At 45.3% G+C, this 13,847-nt stretch overlaps 2 protein-coding genes across 4 annotated transcripts in view; one reads left to right on the top strand and one right to left on the bottom strand.

Annotated features, from left to right (window-relative positions):
* Positions 1-5,437, top strand: part of APBB1IP (amyloid beta precursor protein binding family B member 1 interacting protein) — a 103,873-nt gene extending 98,436 nt beyond the window's left edge. For both annotated transcript variants that reach the window (XM_083189233.1, XM_083189234.1), the window contains one exon: positions 2,693-5,437. In XM_083189233.1, the coding sequence (XP_083045359.1) occupies positions 2,693-3,238 (546 nt within the window). In that variant the 3' untranslated portion in view covers positions 3,239-5,437. The remainder of the gene's footprint in view (positions 1-2,692) is intronic.
* Positions 5,438-8,048: 2,611 nt separating this feature from the next.
* LOC146081180 (protein nucleotidyltransferase YdiU-like) overlaps positions 8,049-13,847 on the bottom strand; it is a 67,094-nt gene continuing 61,295 nt past the window's right edge. For both annotated transcript variants that reach the window (XM_083189228.1, XM_083189229.1), the window contains exons 18-20: positions 12,294-12,337; positions 10,160-10,239; positions 8,049-9,047 (exon numbers count right to left, since the gene is read on the bottom strand). In XM_083189228.1, the coding sequence (XP_083045354.1) occupies positions 8,925-9,047; positions 10,160-10,239; positions 12,294-12,337 (247 nt within the window). In that variant the 3' untranslated portion in view covers positions 8,049-8,924. The remainder of the gene's footprint in view (positions 9,048-10,159; positions 10,240-12,293; positions 12,338-13,847) is intronic.

Below are 13,847 nucleotides of genomic sequence, written 5' to 3'. Positions count from 1 at the left end.
TTTGGACCGACAACCCCTCACCTGTCACTGACTTTTTTGTGGCGCTGTTTACAATCAGTACCACCAAGTGCGAGCCGGGTGTGAACTGAAAGATAGACGGTAATTAGGTTGACTGCTATTGGTCGACAGTGAAAAGGTCGACGCGTGAAAAAGGTCTATGTGTACTAGGTCAACAATGACAAAAGGTTGACACAAGGTCAACAAGGAAATGATCGACATGAGTTTTCAAACTTGATGTCTATGTCAACATGGACCGCCAATTAGTGTAAAGCGTACGCTCGCCATGCTTTGATCATGGTGACTCATTTTGCACGGTCCACTTCACTGTTCTCACTAGCAGTCGACATGGATCGTGAAGTATGTCGACCTTTTGTCAATATCAACCTAGTGCTTTGACCTATTGCCTGTCTAGGGGGTCAACCTATTGACTGTTGACCTAGACACTGTTAACCGAAAGCAGTGAGAACCAGTCTGTTTACATATGTACAGGATCCAACAGGCAGATTTCATTTACGGATATTTACAGTTTAAGATACTGTAAGTCATATTACAAAAAACATTCCCACCCCCGGAGGGTCATTCAGACGAGTTCGCCAGGCTGCAAATTCGCAGGCTAATGACCATGCATTCACACGATACCTTCACTCATTGCTCGCAGGATGACTGAGACCAGGGCCGCTGGAAGGGCCCGGGCAGCTCATTTTGCCCACCAAAACCCTCCCGACTGTCTCCGCTGCACTCAGTGCACTGAACAAAGCAGGTCTTCAACCCAGGACCCCGCGGCCAATTAAAATGCTGCACCGGCTTTTGAGCCAATCAGAGCTCACGTACCAGCAGCCAATCACAGCGGCTGCCGGTATGCAAGCTTTGGTTGGCTCACCAGCCGGTGCTGCATTTTAATTGTCCGCTGGCATCCTGAGTTGAAGCTGGCACTCTGGGACCTCCGGGCTGCAGCTCAGCGGAAGAGGAGATGGGGAGAAGGAGCCGGGTTACGATAATTCAAGTGAGGAGAGGGGGGCACGGGGCCCGGACTAGAAATGAGTCCCGGGCCCCAAAATTCCTGATGGCAGCCCTGATTGAGACCCTGTGGGTCTTTAGGGGCACGCCACCGGCATTTCCCCCCTTGTGCATGGCTGCGCATGCAGGGGGCGTGCGTTAGAATCGGCTACCTGCTCAATGGGCTCCCAAGACTCGCAGCCCGGTGAGCAGGTCTGAATTGGGCCTGAAATTTGGAGGTCTGCAAAACAGTGTTGTATGCTCACGTGCTTCGGGAGTTTTCCTACAACAGAATCCCCTTTATCTCTGCTGAGAGCCAGTATTGAGAAAATATATACACAAGAGTAATGTAAATGATGCTGTAAGTTTGTGTTTATAGGGAAGGGATAATGATGGCATAATCACTGCTAGACGTAATGATGAATTACCTAAAGACCTAAAGAAATGACCTGTATAGGAAACGTTACAAACATTCTTCAAATGTTCTCTGCTAGGTGAAAGCAATTAAGGGTCCTTAACAACTGCACATTCTAATAATATGTACACATTATCCTGGAGATAGTCCTGTCATTAACTAGGCCGCTTCCGTACATGCCACCTACGTGCAGACTTCATCCAGCTTTGCATGGTATCACGTTTATTGTTTTAAGAAATATCCCGATTGTTAACATAATATACACTTTCATTTACAGAAAATAGAAGATATTCAAATCTAATAACCAGCCGCGGCTGCAGCACCAACCATACAGTGCAGGGAAGAACCGCTTAGCACATGTAAACATACATGTTCTGATGTATGTAATATATGGGCTGGATTCTCTTCCTTTGATTGGCAGCTCTGTGTGCATCAGGCAAAGTGAGGCCCTGGGATTCCGCATAAGGCATCTGACTTCTTCTAAGCCTGCCGCCAGACTCCTGTGAAAGGAACCAATGGGAGTCTGGGGGCAGGCTTAGGAGGACTGTGATGACTTATAAAGAGTCCTAGGTGCTGCACTTCTTCTGATGCACACTGCGCTGCCGATCCCAGGGGGAACTATGCATGTTTACATTAGTAGTTCCCTCTGGCACTGGGCCAGATGCACTAAGCTTCAAAAGTGATAAAAGGGAGAGTGATAAACAGCCAGCCAATCAGCTCCTACCTGCCATGTCACAGACTGTGTTTGAAAAATGTCAGGTAGGAGCTGATTGGTTGGTTGTTTATCACTCTCCATTTTATCACTTTTGAAGCTTAGTGCATCTGGCCCATTATGTGGTCAGCACTGCAGCCCAGGGTTGCAGCCAACGCTGATAATGTAAGTGTATATTTCTTTTTGGGACTGTTACATTATTTGTAATGTATTGTAACAGATGATGTGTGAACATGGATGGGAGAAATCAGATCCCTATGAAGGCATCATATAGGTGGAGAGGCATGTGAAAAGATGCCGGTATACACATAACTTTCTTTGTTTCAGAAAGCCAATGCTGGAACCTTTATATCTGGCCTGTCCAACCCAGCTGTTGTGAAACTACAAGTCCCAACATGCCTTGCCACAGCTTTGGTATTAGGGAATGCTAAAACTGTGGCAAGGCATGCTGGGATGTGTAGTTTCACAACAGGTGAAAAGTCAAAGGTTGGTCAGGCCTGCTTTATATATCATTGATGGTCAAATAAAAAGTAAATATTCATGTATGGACTGTTTTGTTTTTTCTTTAGAGTACAAAATTAAATGAGATTCCCAAGTCTGAACATAAAAACCCTCCTGCTACATTAACAAAGAGGCCGCCACCGACACCTGCAAGAAAACCATCCCAAGTACATGTGGCTACACCACCACTGCCAATGAAATCCAAGTCAGTACACTCCGATATACTACCACCACCACTGGAGTATCCAGCAGCTGAAGAATCACTGTGGGGGGATGATGTCCTGCCCCCGCCTCCCCCTGACTTCTTTGACTCTCCGCCAGATTTTTTACCTCCACCGCCTCCATCCTTTATTTCTACCACTCAATATCCTCCTGCCCCTCCCCAATTCACAGAGGTAGCAAGTTTGGGTAGCCACAATGCACCCCCTGCTCCTCCACCGCCACCCCCTCCTGCAGCTACAGCCCCTCCGCAGCTTCCAGTGAAAAAGCACCCGCCAAACCCTCCGAAACGAAGAGACAGTAAAGGATCGATGTCAACCGCAAACGGTGGCCAAATAGACTTTATGTCCGACTTGGCGAAAGCTTTGCAGAAGAAGAGAGGCACCACATCCTAAACGGGACTTCGTGCTTCCTACTGAGAGTTTGCCGCTGTTAAGCAACTTACAGAGACAGTATAATTAAAAAATGCTATTAGGTATTAAGTCATCTTCCAGCTTTTTACTATGTATTCTACAATAGTGTATTGAGCACATGTGACTTCTGACCATCTTTGAGTGACTTGGAATTAGTTTATTTACAGTTGAATAGATGACACGACAAACTCACACAGTATTATAAAATTACTTTTGATGTCTTTATTTATATTCTACAAGGGCCAATGCGGAACAGGACAAATTGCAGCGGTAATGAATATTGTAGGAAGAAATCGATCCTATTCAGCCATTGGTTGCGTACATGAAAGCATCTTTTGGTTTTATTGTGGAATAATTCAGGTTGGATTGGTAACCTGTGAACATCGCTGATAACAAGCGCCTGAGGTGCCGCCTGGCTGAATCCTCCCTCCCTCACCGCCGAATCCCCTTGGTGCCTTAGCTAGCAGGAAAAATCATTCGATGGTCAACGACCATCGAATGATATCACCTGCCTTCACAAATAAAAGTCAGTCTCAACTGCACTAGGACTTGGCCATCATGGCTGTGGCTGAATGGGGATTGCTACGAACAATCCTGAATTGGCCCCTTAATGTCTTGAGTTGGGAAACTGCTTTTCCGTGGAACTTACACATTATTCTTGTCTGTAAGTGACATTAATAACTACCAATCTTTACGGAAGAGGAAATAATTGTATTAATTACTAAATCAGGCCAACTTCAACACCTGGCAATCCTATAATTTTCCTGGGTACAATAATTTAAGCAATATATCTTAGAGTGCTACTGTATATTACGCTATCCTACATGCTAACAATATTTTGATTGCACATGTTTCAGGGGGATGCAGTTATAATCCCGGCGGTCAGAATCCCGGCGTTCAAAATCCAGACGCTGGAATCCCGACTGCCGAAATCCCGACACTTTCTCCCTCCGTGGGTGTCCACGACAAATAATAAATGAGTGTGCCGAGCATAGCGAGGCACCAGGCCCGCTGTGTGGCGAGCGCAGCGAGCCCGCAACGAGGGACGATCCACGTCCCCTCCTTGTCGGGATTTCGGCGGTCGGGATTCCGGCATCGGGATTTTGAACATCAGGATTCCGACCGCCGGGATTTCGTATGTATTCCGTTTCAGGCAGCTAGGGTACTGAATGAAGAGTATGTAAAAGAAGACGATATCAAACCATCATCTGGCTCATCTGAATTTCAAATTCCTGATTTACCATTTACTGTATGTCTGTCCCATCATAGTGGTTACATTGAAAGCATCATTTCAGTTTACCAGGCACCTTCATTTAGTGGATATAAACATGAACCCAAAATACACTAAGGGGGAAATATACTAAAGGTCGACACTGGTCGGTTTCCCGATTTTTCTGTTAAAAAAAGACACAATTTTGTGAATGACAGATTTACAAAGGATTCATTTGCATGGAAGACGCAAGTCAAATGCAACTTCAAAACCAAAATAGTAACAAATCCCCATTGATTCAAACATTGGGCCTAATTCAGTATGCGTTGTTTCTTTGAGAATTTTCTGCTAAATTACAACTCCTAGTGGCAGGCTGCTGGGGCCTGGCATTCTGATACGTGCCCGCAATATTTTGCAGGCAATTCGGTATTGTGCGAGTGCTTTACTATACTTTGACGGATTGCCAAGTATCAATGGCAGTTGACTGGCAGTTCCGATTGGATCATGAAAACGGTGGTTAGATATATAGGGTCCAACAGATGACCGTCAGCTGGTGAGGTACTGCAGGTGTACAGCAAGTAGATGGCAGCATTGAGAGCACTATCAATGTGCGAGAATGCCCGCATTTGGTACAGATCTGTTCCTGTGAGTCCGGGTGTGGCTTTGAGCCTAATTTCAAAGGAGGTCCGTAGTGTTTAAACCATTATATCATTTATGAACTGTATTAATAAAATATACAGACTGTGATTGTACCATTCACATTATTATATTACTTTTCAAAGACAAAGTTAACTAAGGAGAAAAACAATTGAGGTATCAGAAATGCACACCTTAACCAGAAATGTAGGAAAACTCTTCAAAACTGTAATTTGTAGAATTTTAAATACAAAAAGGGATTGTTTTACCATTCTACACCTGTGTAAGATTTCATTGTGTCTGCTTATAATAAAGTTGGATTATTTTGAAGCGATTGTAATATGTGTGGGCCAGTTTCAGTCTCTGAAGAACAGTACAGATCCATTCAAATGGGACTGATAAGAACTAATTATGTTTTCCATGGCCTGAAGATAATTGGGATAAATGAACATCAGCTTAAGTTCTATCCAATGCCATGTATTATATAGAATAGATATAATGAACATAATATCTAAGCACCTATCAACATAAAGGTGTGTACACACACTTCAATTTGCTTTAGATTCGATGTCCGATTCGATTTGGCATTAGATCTTTGCATTCAATTTGGCATTAGATCTGTAGTTTTGCATTCGATATCACTTTCAATATCAAATTCGATTTACATTCAAGGCAAAGTGTCCACTTTCGATTTACGGGATCGAATTCTATATTTCCCTGCCTGCACAGTCTATTTTTCTTTTCGATATAGAGAAAACGGGAGCACGCATGGAATCGAATGCAGATCGAAAGCATCTAAAAACCATTCGATTTCGATGCAATAAGCAAAATCGAAGCAAAAACCTATCAAAATCGAAGTGTGTGTACACCCCTTTAGTGTGGACAATCAGAATGCTCATGTAGGGGCTGGGCTTATTCTACTGAGCAATGGAACTATTGGTACCAACCATACATGAGTCGGGGATGTGGCGATGCATACAGCATTCCGATTCCTGGACAGAAGACTGGTGCTGGAATGCACCCTGAACGTAAGATTGTGGGGTGGGCTAGCGTTAGGGTGGGGGGGTTTAGGCAGGCAACTTAGGGTTAGGTGGCGGGAGTGGAAAGGTTGGGAATGGGCTGCACGGAGGATTAGACAATTAGAACTGGGTGTTAGGGTTAGGCTGCGGGGGGGGGGGGGGTGTTAGGCACTTAGAAGAGAGTGTTTAGGGTTTGGCTGCAAAGGTACCGTGCCCGTGCGAGCCATGCGAGGGGACGCGGTACACTTTTGTGTCGACATTCGGAACCAAAAAAAAGTGAAAACCCAGTGTCAACCTTCCCATCGTCGACCTGAAGCTTGTGTCGACCTTAAGAACCTGTCGGCAATGAGTATGTCGACCATTCAGTGGTGTCGACCTACTGACTGTCGACCATAGGGTTTTCTACCAGCATCTGCTGCGATTAGTACTGATGAAAACAAATGAAATGCCGAACAGGTAAAATGAGCGTTACCTGAGGCTATAACCCAGAGTCTGGCCACAACGACATGCTGCGAGTGACGTTGTTTGTTGTGCTAGCACTAGAGGCAGGAGGGGACGTGACTTCTACAGCGACCACCTGCTCCACATTAACAGACCGGTCAGCCAGCTGCGCTGGGCTCCAGAATTGATGACAGTAATTATACAAAGTTTGTACTTCCAAAAAAAAAACAGATCTTTGGGGATAACGGATGTAGACTAGGTCTGATGATGTGCCCTGCATGTAATGAAAGCCACAGTGTACACAGTTCCTAGGATAAACATTATTTGTAGTTCTCCTGCTTTAGTACCAAACATGTATTTCTGCCATCAGATACGTTGTATTAACAAACGGATCTAGACACAAGAGAGGCACCAAAACAGTTTTGAATGCAGCATGAAGTGGATGCATCGTCACAATGCAACTTTTTGAAATGCTGTATAACGCTGTATAATGATTCAAATAATAAAACAGCAACCCAATGCATTGTCAGCCTAGACTTACTTCTCAAATGGCCGCTTTCCGCCAAATTGGGGTCGGGCTCTGTCATCGTGTGATGTCAGCTGCCGGTTCCGAGCAAGCATGGGCGCATCTGCATTTGCATGGTTACGCACAGCGTTTCTTTGTGCGCGCCCACCGTTTATGTGGGCACGACCATAAAATGCTCTCACCACGGGACCAAAACTGGACCTGTGCAAAAAGGACCGAATCAGCCCCATTATTTCTAATGCTCCTCCTTATATTTTTAGTTCAGAACCTTCTTTTGGCTGATATGGACAATACATCTATGGTCACAATCCGTTGCTCTTCGTTTAAAAGTTATTAAAATGGGAGTTCTATTTCACATGGGATGTTGCTATGGGCAACCAATCAAAATCTACTTATTTATTTAGCACCTTCTAGAAGATAATAGATAGTATCTGATTGGTTGCCCATAGCAATACCCATAAGAAAAAGAACTCCCACTTTAGTAAATTTGCCCCTTCCGATCTGATGCGCTGATCCAACATGCTAGTCTCCGATTATCAGACCCTAAATTGTAGAGGAACAGGTGTTTGTGTGATACAAAACATTCATAGCCTGTAACTTGGCTCCTGCTCCCCCATCTCCTCTTCCGCTGAGCTGCAGCCCGGACTCCCGGAGGTCCCGGAGCACAGACTTCTTCTATTCAGACGTCCTGCGATGAATAAGCCTGCGCTCAGGGACCTGCTTTGTTCAGCGCAGTGGAGGAAGTCGAGGAGGTTGCCGTGGGCAAAATGAGCTGCAGCAGGGCCGCCAATAGAGGGGTGCTGTGGGTACAGCTGTCTCCCGGGCCCCGGCCTCTGGAAGAGTCCAGAGCCCGGGACAGCTGAAGCCACAGCACTCCTCTATTGGCGCCCTGCTGATGTTGTTGGACTGCTTTGCACAGAGTAGTGTCGCTGGATCATGTGACAGATCACCGCTGCCAGGATCTGTTTGATGAGCTGTTGAAGAAGAACGGAGGAACCAGGAAAACTACACACAATGATCTCACACTGCACCTGGATGGCCCTTAAATGATTGAAATACAGACAGAACCAGACATGTTTATGGTAGTAGTCCTACTTTAATGAATAGGACTAGCCCAGTAAGAACGGGATACGGTCATATTGTCTACAGCATTTAGGTCTACAAGCATTAGGTCTAAACCACTAGGTCGACCTGCATTAAGGTCGACCTGCATTTAGGTAGACATGACTGAAGGTCGACATGACTTAGGTCGACAGGGTCATTAGGTCGACGTTTATAAGGTCGACAGGCAAAAGGTCGACATGGGGTAATTTGACTGTTATATGAGTCGACATGTGCCGACAGGCGGTATTTCATGCCCTACCATCCACTAGGGCGTGGTGGGAGAATAAAATAGTGTGCCTGAAGCATGGCGAGCGCAGCGAGCCATGCGAGGGGACGCGGTGCTATGTTGACTGTGTCGACGCTTCAAAAAATGAAAAGAAAAAAAACCGTTGACTTTTTCACTGTCGACCTAATGACCCTGTCGACCTTATGACCCTGTCGACCTAACACCTGTCGACCTAACATGTCGACCTAATGACCCTGTCGACCTAATGACCCTGTCCACCTAAACCATGTCGACCTTCATGCAGGTCGACCGAAATGCAAGTCAACCTAATGGTGTAGACCTTATGCTTGTAGATCTAAATGCAGTCTGACAAATGATCCCATTCCGTAAGAACATACGGTGCATATCATTTTGGTGTAGCTATAGAAAAATGTGCAAAATATTAAAAACTAAAGGCATCTGTTGTATCAATAAACGTTAACGTGAAGTCCAGAGTTTCTGCAGCGTCAGGAGGAACAGCTGACTTTTAAGTCTTTAGCCCATCCCGGAGTTTTCTGGGCATAACCGGCCAGTTCTGCCATATTCTGGGTTTGGAAGGGTTTACGCAAAACGTTCTGCAGAAGCCTCACCTGTAATACATTACATAACATTGTCAAAGGGATATATGGATACTTCTCAAAGCTTATCTACAGTATTATAGCTCAAGGCAAATATGTATATACCATACACTTATATATATTTCTTTTTTTCAAACAAAAACTGTGAAAATATTTATTTATGTATTTGTTTAGTTTGGCATAATCCATAATTGTGGGTTTATTTGGGAGATGGGCCAGTGGTATCCACATTCACTAGGCTGGGTACACACCTGACAAATGTCGGTGGATCTGCTATTGCAACGACCATGTGCCTGACCACATGACATCATGATGGTTATTCTAAACACTGGGGTTATTCTTGTTCACTCGCAAAGTCACAATCACTCTCTAATGGACAAAACCATGTGCACTGCAGGTGGGGCAGATGTAACATGTGCAGAGAGAGTTACATTTGGGTGGGGGGTGTACTTCAAACTGATATCTACATTGCAGTGTAAAAATAAAGCAGCCAGTAGTTACCCTGCACAGAAACATTAAAACACTCAAATCTAACTCTCTCTGCACATGTTACATCAGCCCCCCTGCAGTGCATATGGATTTGTCCATTAGAGAGTAATTGTGCCTTTGCGAGTGAACTGGAATAACCCCCACTGTCCGTAGGGTCCTTAGAACACTCTGAATGGCTGTACAGGCTGCATCGTGTGCCTACATAGACCATAGATGCTTACTAATTGAGACAGGCAGAACATGTAGGGTACAAGTTTGTAGAGGTACAAATAGCACCTGGATATTTGTACCTGGATATAGCGCCTGGTGATATGGTCATATTTTAAAGGAAAAACCAGGTGGAAAAAGCTGCTGTCATACATACTCATATCCTATTACATTTCCAACATAGGGCCAGATGTATCAAGCTTCAAAAAGTGATAAAATGGAGAGTGAAAAAACCACCAGCCAATCAGCTCCTAACTACCATGTTACAGGCTGGGTTTGAAAAATCACAGGTAGGAGCTGATTGGCTGGTTGTTTATCACTGTCCACTTTTATCACTTTTTGAAATTTGATATATCTGTCCCATAGTGTTCACACTGACTGTTCTGCATCGGCAACACTTCATATAAACATCATAAGCTCACACTGACCTCACTGAAGTCATTCTTCTCCACTTTGCGAACCGCAGACTCTGCCATCCAGTTGCGCAATATGTATCTAGGGTTGGTGGCTGCAAACAAGTTTGGTAATCGTTTTATACTGTGATACATAAAAATGTAAGTGACGTTGTTAATTTCTTTAAAGACTTTTTATCTCCCTATGCCATAGTATTTTGTCAATGTCATCTACATAACTATAATTGAACAATGGGCCTTATTCTAGTTCACTCTTAGAGGCAAATTCCTTCTTAGCTGGACAAAACCATGTGCACTGCAGGGGGGCAGATGTAACATGTGCACAGAGAATTAGCTTTGGGTGAGTTACTTTGTTTCTGTGCAGGGAAAATACTGACTGCTTTATTTTTACACTGCAATATAGATCTCACTTTGAAGAAAAACCCCACCCAAATCTAATTCTCTCTGCACATGTTACATCTGCCCCCCTGCAATGCACATGGTTTTGTCCAGCTAAGAAATTTCAATTATGTTATTAAAACAAATCACATAAAACAAATTCCTCCAATCTTAATACCTTATGAGAGTGTCCAGATGTACTCAAAAGCGGTATCTTTCTAGTGTAATGACACAATATTGTCTATTCAATTTTATTTTGTATCCAAATGAAATTGATTTATATGGTGAGAAACAACAGTCTCAATCCTGTAGCCTTATTTATATGGAATTAAATTATGCAACTTGTACTGTTCCGTTTGCATTAATGTACTTGTTCCACAAGCTTTAAAGGGCTGTCTCCCTTTCAATCGGACCACTAGGGCACAACATCGTTTAATGGCAGTATATATGGGGCTTACTGATTACAACCGTATCATAATTTGATGAGCCGTCCGACTCAGTGGCGTTAGTTCGCCCCAGTTGCCCGGAGGCAAGATAAATATTGGTGCCCAATCATGGACAATCTAACATCAATTCGAGCATTGGTATTCGATGTTTCGACTGTCTGAAGCATTCCAACAGCCAAAATACACATACAGATGTAGCGCCTGTCATGCTTGCAGGGGCTGGCGATAGTATCACCAGGTCCCGCCAGCCGTCGGAAGGTGGCGCGCATGCACAAGACGCCTGCGCACCACGTTCTGACAGAGCTCCCCGCTGCTGTCCACCGCCTCCCCGGTCCCCATCGCTGGTCCCCACAGCCTCCCCGAAGCCCCCCTCCCCCCCAAACCTACCCGTCTTCCTGAAACGGAGACGGGCAGCGTCCCGACACCCAGATGGCGACTGACTGGGGGGCGCATGCGTGTGAGGCGCTTGCGCGTCCCAATCTTATGGAGTCCCTCTTTGCCAGCGGGGACGTTCTGGCGAGTGCCGGCAATAAAAGAGAGGGGCTCCATCTGTGGGTTGTCAAAATCCACATGTATTTGGTCAAAAAACCACCACGGATTCAACAACCTATCGGCCGTTATTAACCATGCAGATTCGACTTTTTAGAAAAATGAAGCTGACAGGCTTCAACCTGACAGTCCGCATTTAATAGGTCTGTGCCGATATTTCAGACTGTAACAATGGCACAAATTAAATACCCCCCTTAGTATTTTGTTTGACACAAGGGGGTGAAGTGTCTCTAAATTACATAACTAACTGAGGGTTGCCGACCCTCCCGGAATTTCCGTGAGTCTCCCGAAAATAGGGTCCCCCTCCCGGCCCCCGAAAGGGTGGGCAACCCTCCCGGATTCAGGGGGGACCCCCGCTGTCCATCGGATCGCGGCATTAAAATGCCGCAATCCTCGGGTCTCAGAGGAGGGGGCGGAGCTAAAATGACACAATCGCGTCATTTTAGCCCCGCCCCCTCCATGGAGATCCGTGAATTCGCTGGTTTGACCTCATGGGGGCGGGGCTTAGTGATGCCACACTTAAGCCCCGCCCCCTGAGCGGCTGCTGAAACTCTCCTCTCCGGGCTTCTCCCGGAGAAGAGAATAATAAAGTCAGCAACCCTGAACTAACTGGGTATAAACTGAGAGTAATTCTACAGATCTGTGGACTCAGAACTAGGGAATGTCCTGCGCTTAGCAGCAATGCTATTTAGAATATTTCAACTCTTTTCAAAAATGTCAGTGGAAAGACTAAACAATGCATCGGTGTGTTGTACTCTGTCAGCGGCTAGTCCTACCTGCCATACGCTGTCTTCTTCCACAATCTGAATCGTCTGGATTGCTAGATTTGAAAAAAAAAACAGTTATTAACTGAATTCAATTAAAACATACTGCATGTTGTTGGTTGGTGTTATGCTGGGTACACACCAGGACGACTAGGACCCGATCCCCTCAATCTAGATCCAATTCCGACCAATTGGATGTAGATTGTGTGCTGATTGGGCCCTTTTCTGTCCTGGTGTGGACCGATACCGATCCGATGCGCGGTCCCGCGGGTCGGTCGGTCGTTATTGAGATCCTACCTGCTGCAGGTAGGATCTCAATGACGACCATACAGCCGGGTGCGGGTCGCCATCGGATCGGACCCACTCACGGTGCACATCGTGAGCGGGTCGTGCCCCCCCGCGTCACCGTGAGCGGGTCGGACGAGCCACTGACGACCCGCTCACGATGTGCATCGTGAGCGGGTCGTCCTGGTGTGTACCCTACATAAGATGCTAGCAGGTGCTCTGCGCATCTGAGCTGCAACCAGGAACACAAGCGCAGGCTGAAAGGTTCCCAGACTCAGAAGACTGAGAGGAACGCAGGAAGCTGCCTTCCGTCACCTTAGAAAGTCTCCCATTGCTCTACACTCATTCATAGTCTGGATTGCATTAAAAACTGCAGCAAAGGGTGGCACATGTCTTACTCGTACCACGGCGTGCTGGAAGTAAAGCTACCAGTGATTACTCAAAGATTTAGGGAGCTATTCAATCCCCCCACCCCCCACCCACCCCATTTCCGATGGGGGAAATAGCGGCGGGCGCCTAATTAATGCTGTCTTTCCTGACAGCATTGAACAGTCATCTCGGCTAAAAAAGCAGTTGGGCTCATTTTTCCGAGATCGGCCGTGAATCATAGTTACATATAGTTACATAGTAGGTGAGGCTGAATAAAGACTTGCATCCATCAAGTTCAACCTACAGTATGTTTATAGTAGCTTATCCATTGTTGTACTGTATGTTCTGATATTTTTAAGACAGATTATGTTACTTATTCGTACCCATGGATGTTTTTAACCAATAAATGTTTATCCAACCTTATTTTAAACGTATTTATAGTGTCTGCCGACACCACTTCTCCAGGAAGAGAGTTCCAAAGTTTGACTGCTCTGACTGTAAAGAAATTTTTTCTTCTAGATGAACAAAATCTTTTTTTCTTCTAATCTAAACTCGTGCCCTCGCGTCCTAGATTCCTTTCTAGTAGAAAAAAGGGTGTTTGACAGGTCCTTATATTGGCCCCTAATATATTTATATATGTTGAGCATATCCCCCCTTAAACATCTTTTCTCTAGTGTAAATAATCCCAAATTGTTTAATCTTTCCTCGTAGCTTAAATTCTCCATTCCCCTAATAAGCTTTGTTGCTCTTCTTTGGATTTTTTTCTAATTCTATGATGTCCTTTTTATAGTGTTGAGCTCACGGCCGGATCTTGATGATCCACGGCCGTTTCTCGCGGCCACGCCCCCTTTTGGGCACTCGGCAGGCGGGACATTGAATCGCCTGCCAAGATGCAGTCGAGCGGGCCGAGAA

The sequence above is a fragment of the Crinia signifera genome, chromosome 5, assembly GCF_055691185.1.
Source record: "Crinia signifera chromosome 5, ASM5569118v1, whole genome shotgun sequence".
Lineage (NCBI taxonomy): Eukaryota > Metazoa > Chordata > Amphibia > Anura > Myobatrachidae > Crinia > Crinia signifera.
Note: the sequence above shows the minus strand (reverse complement) of the source record. Positions and strands in the feature narration are given on the sequence as shown.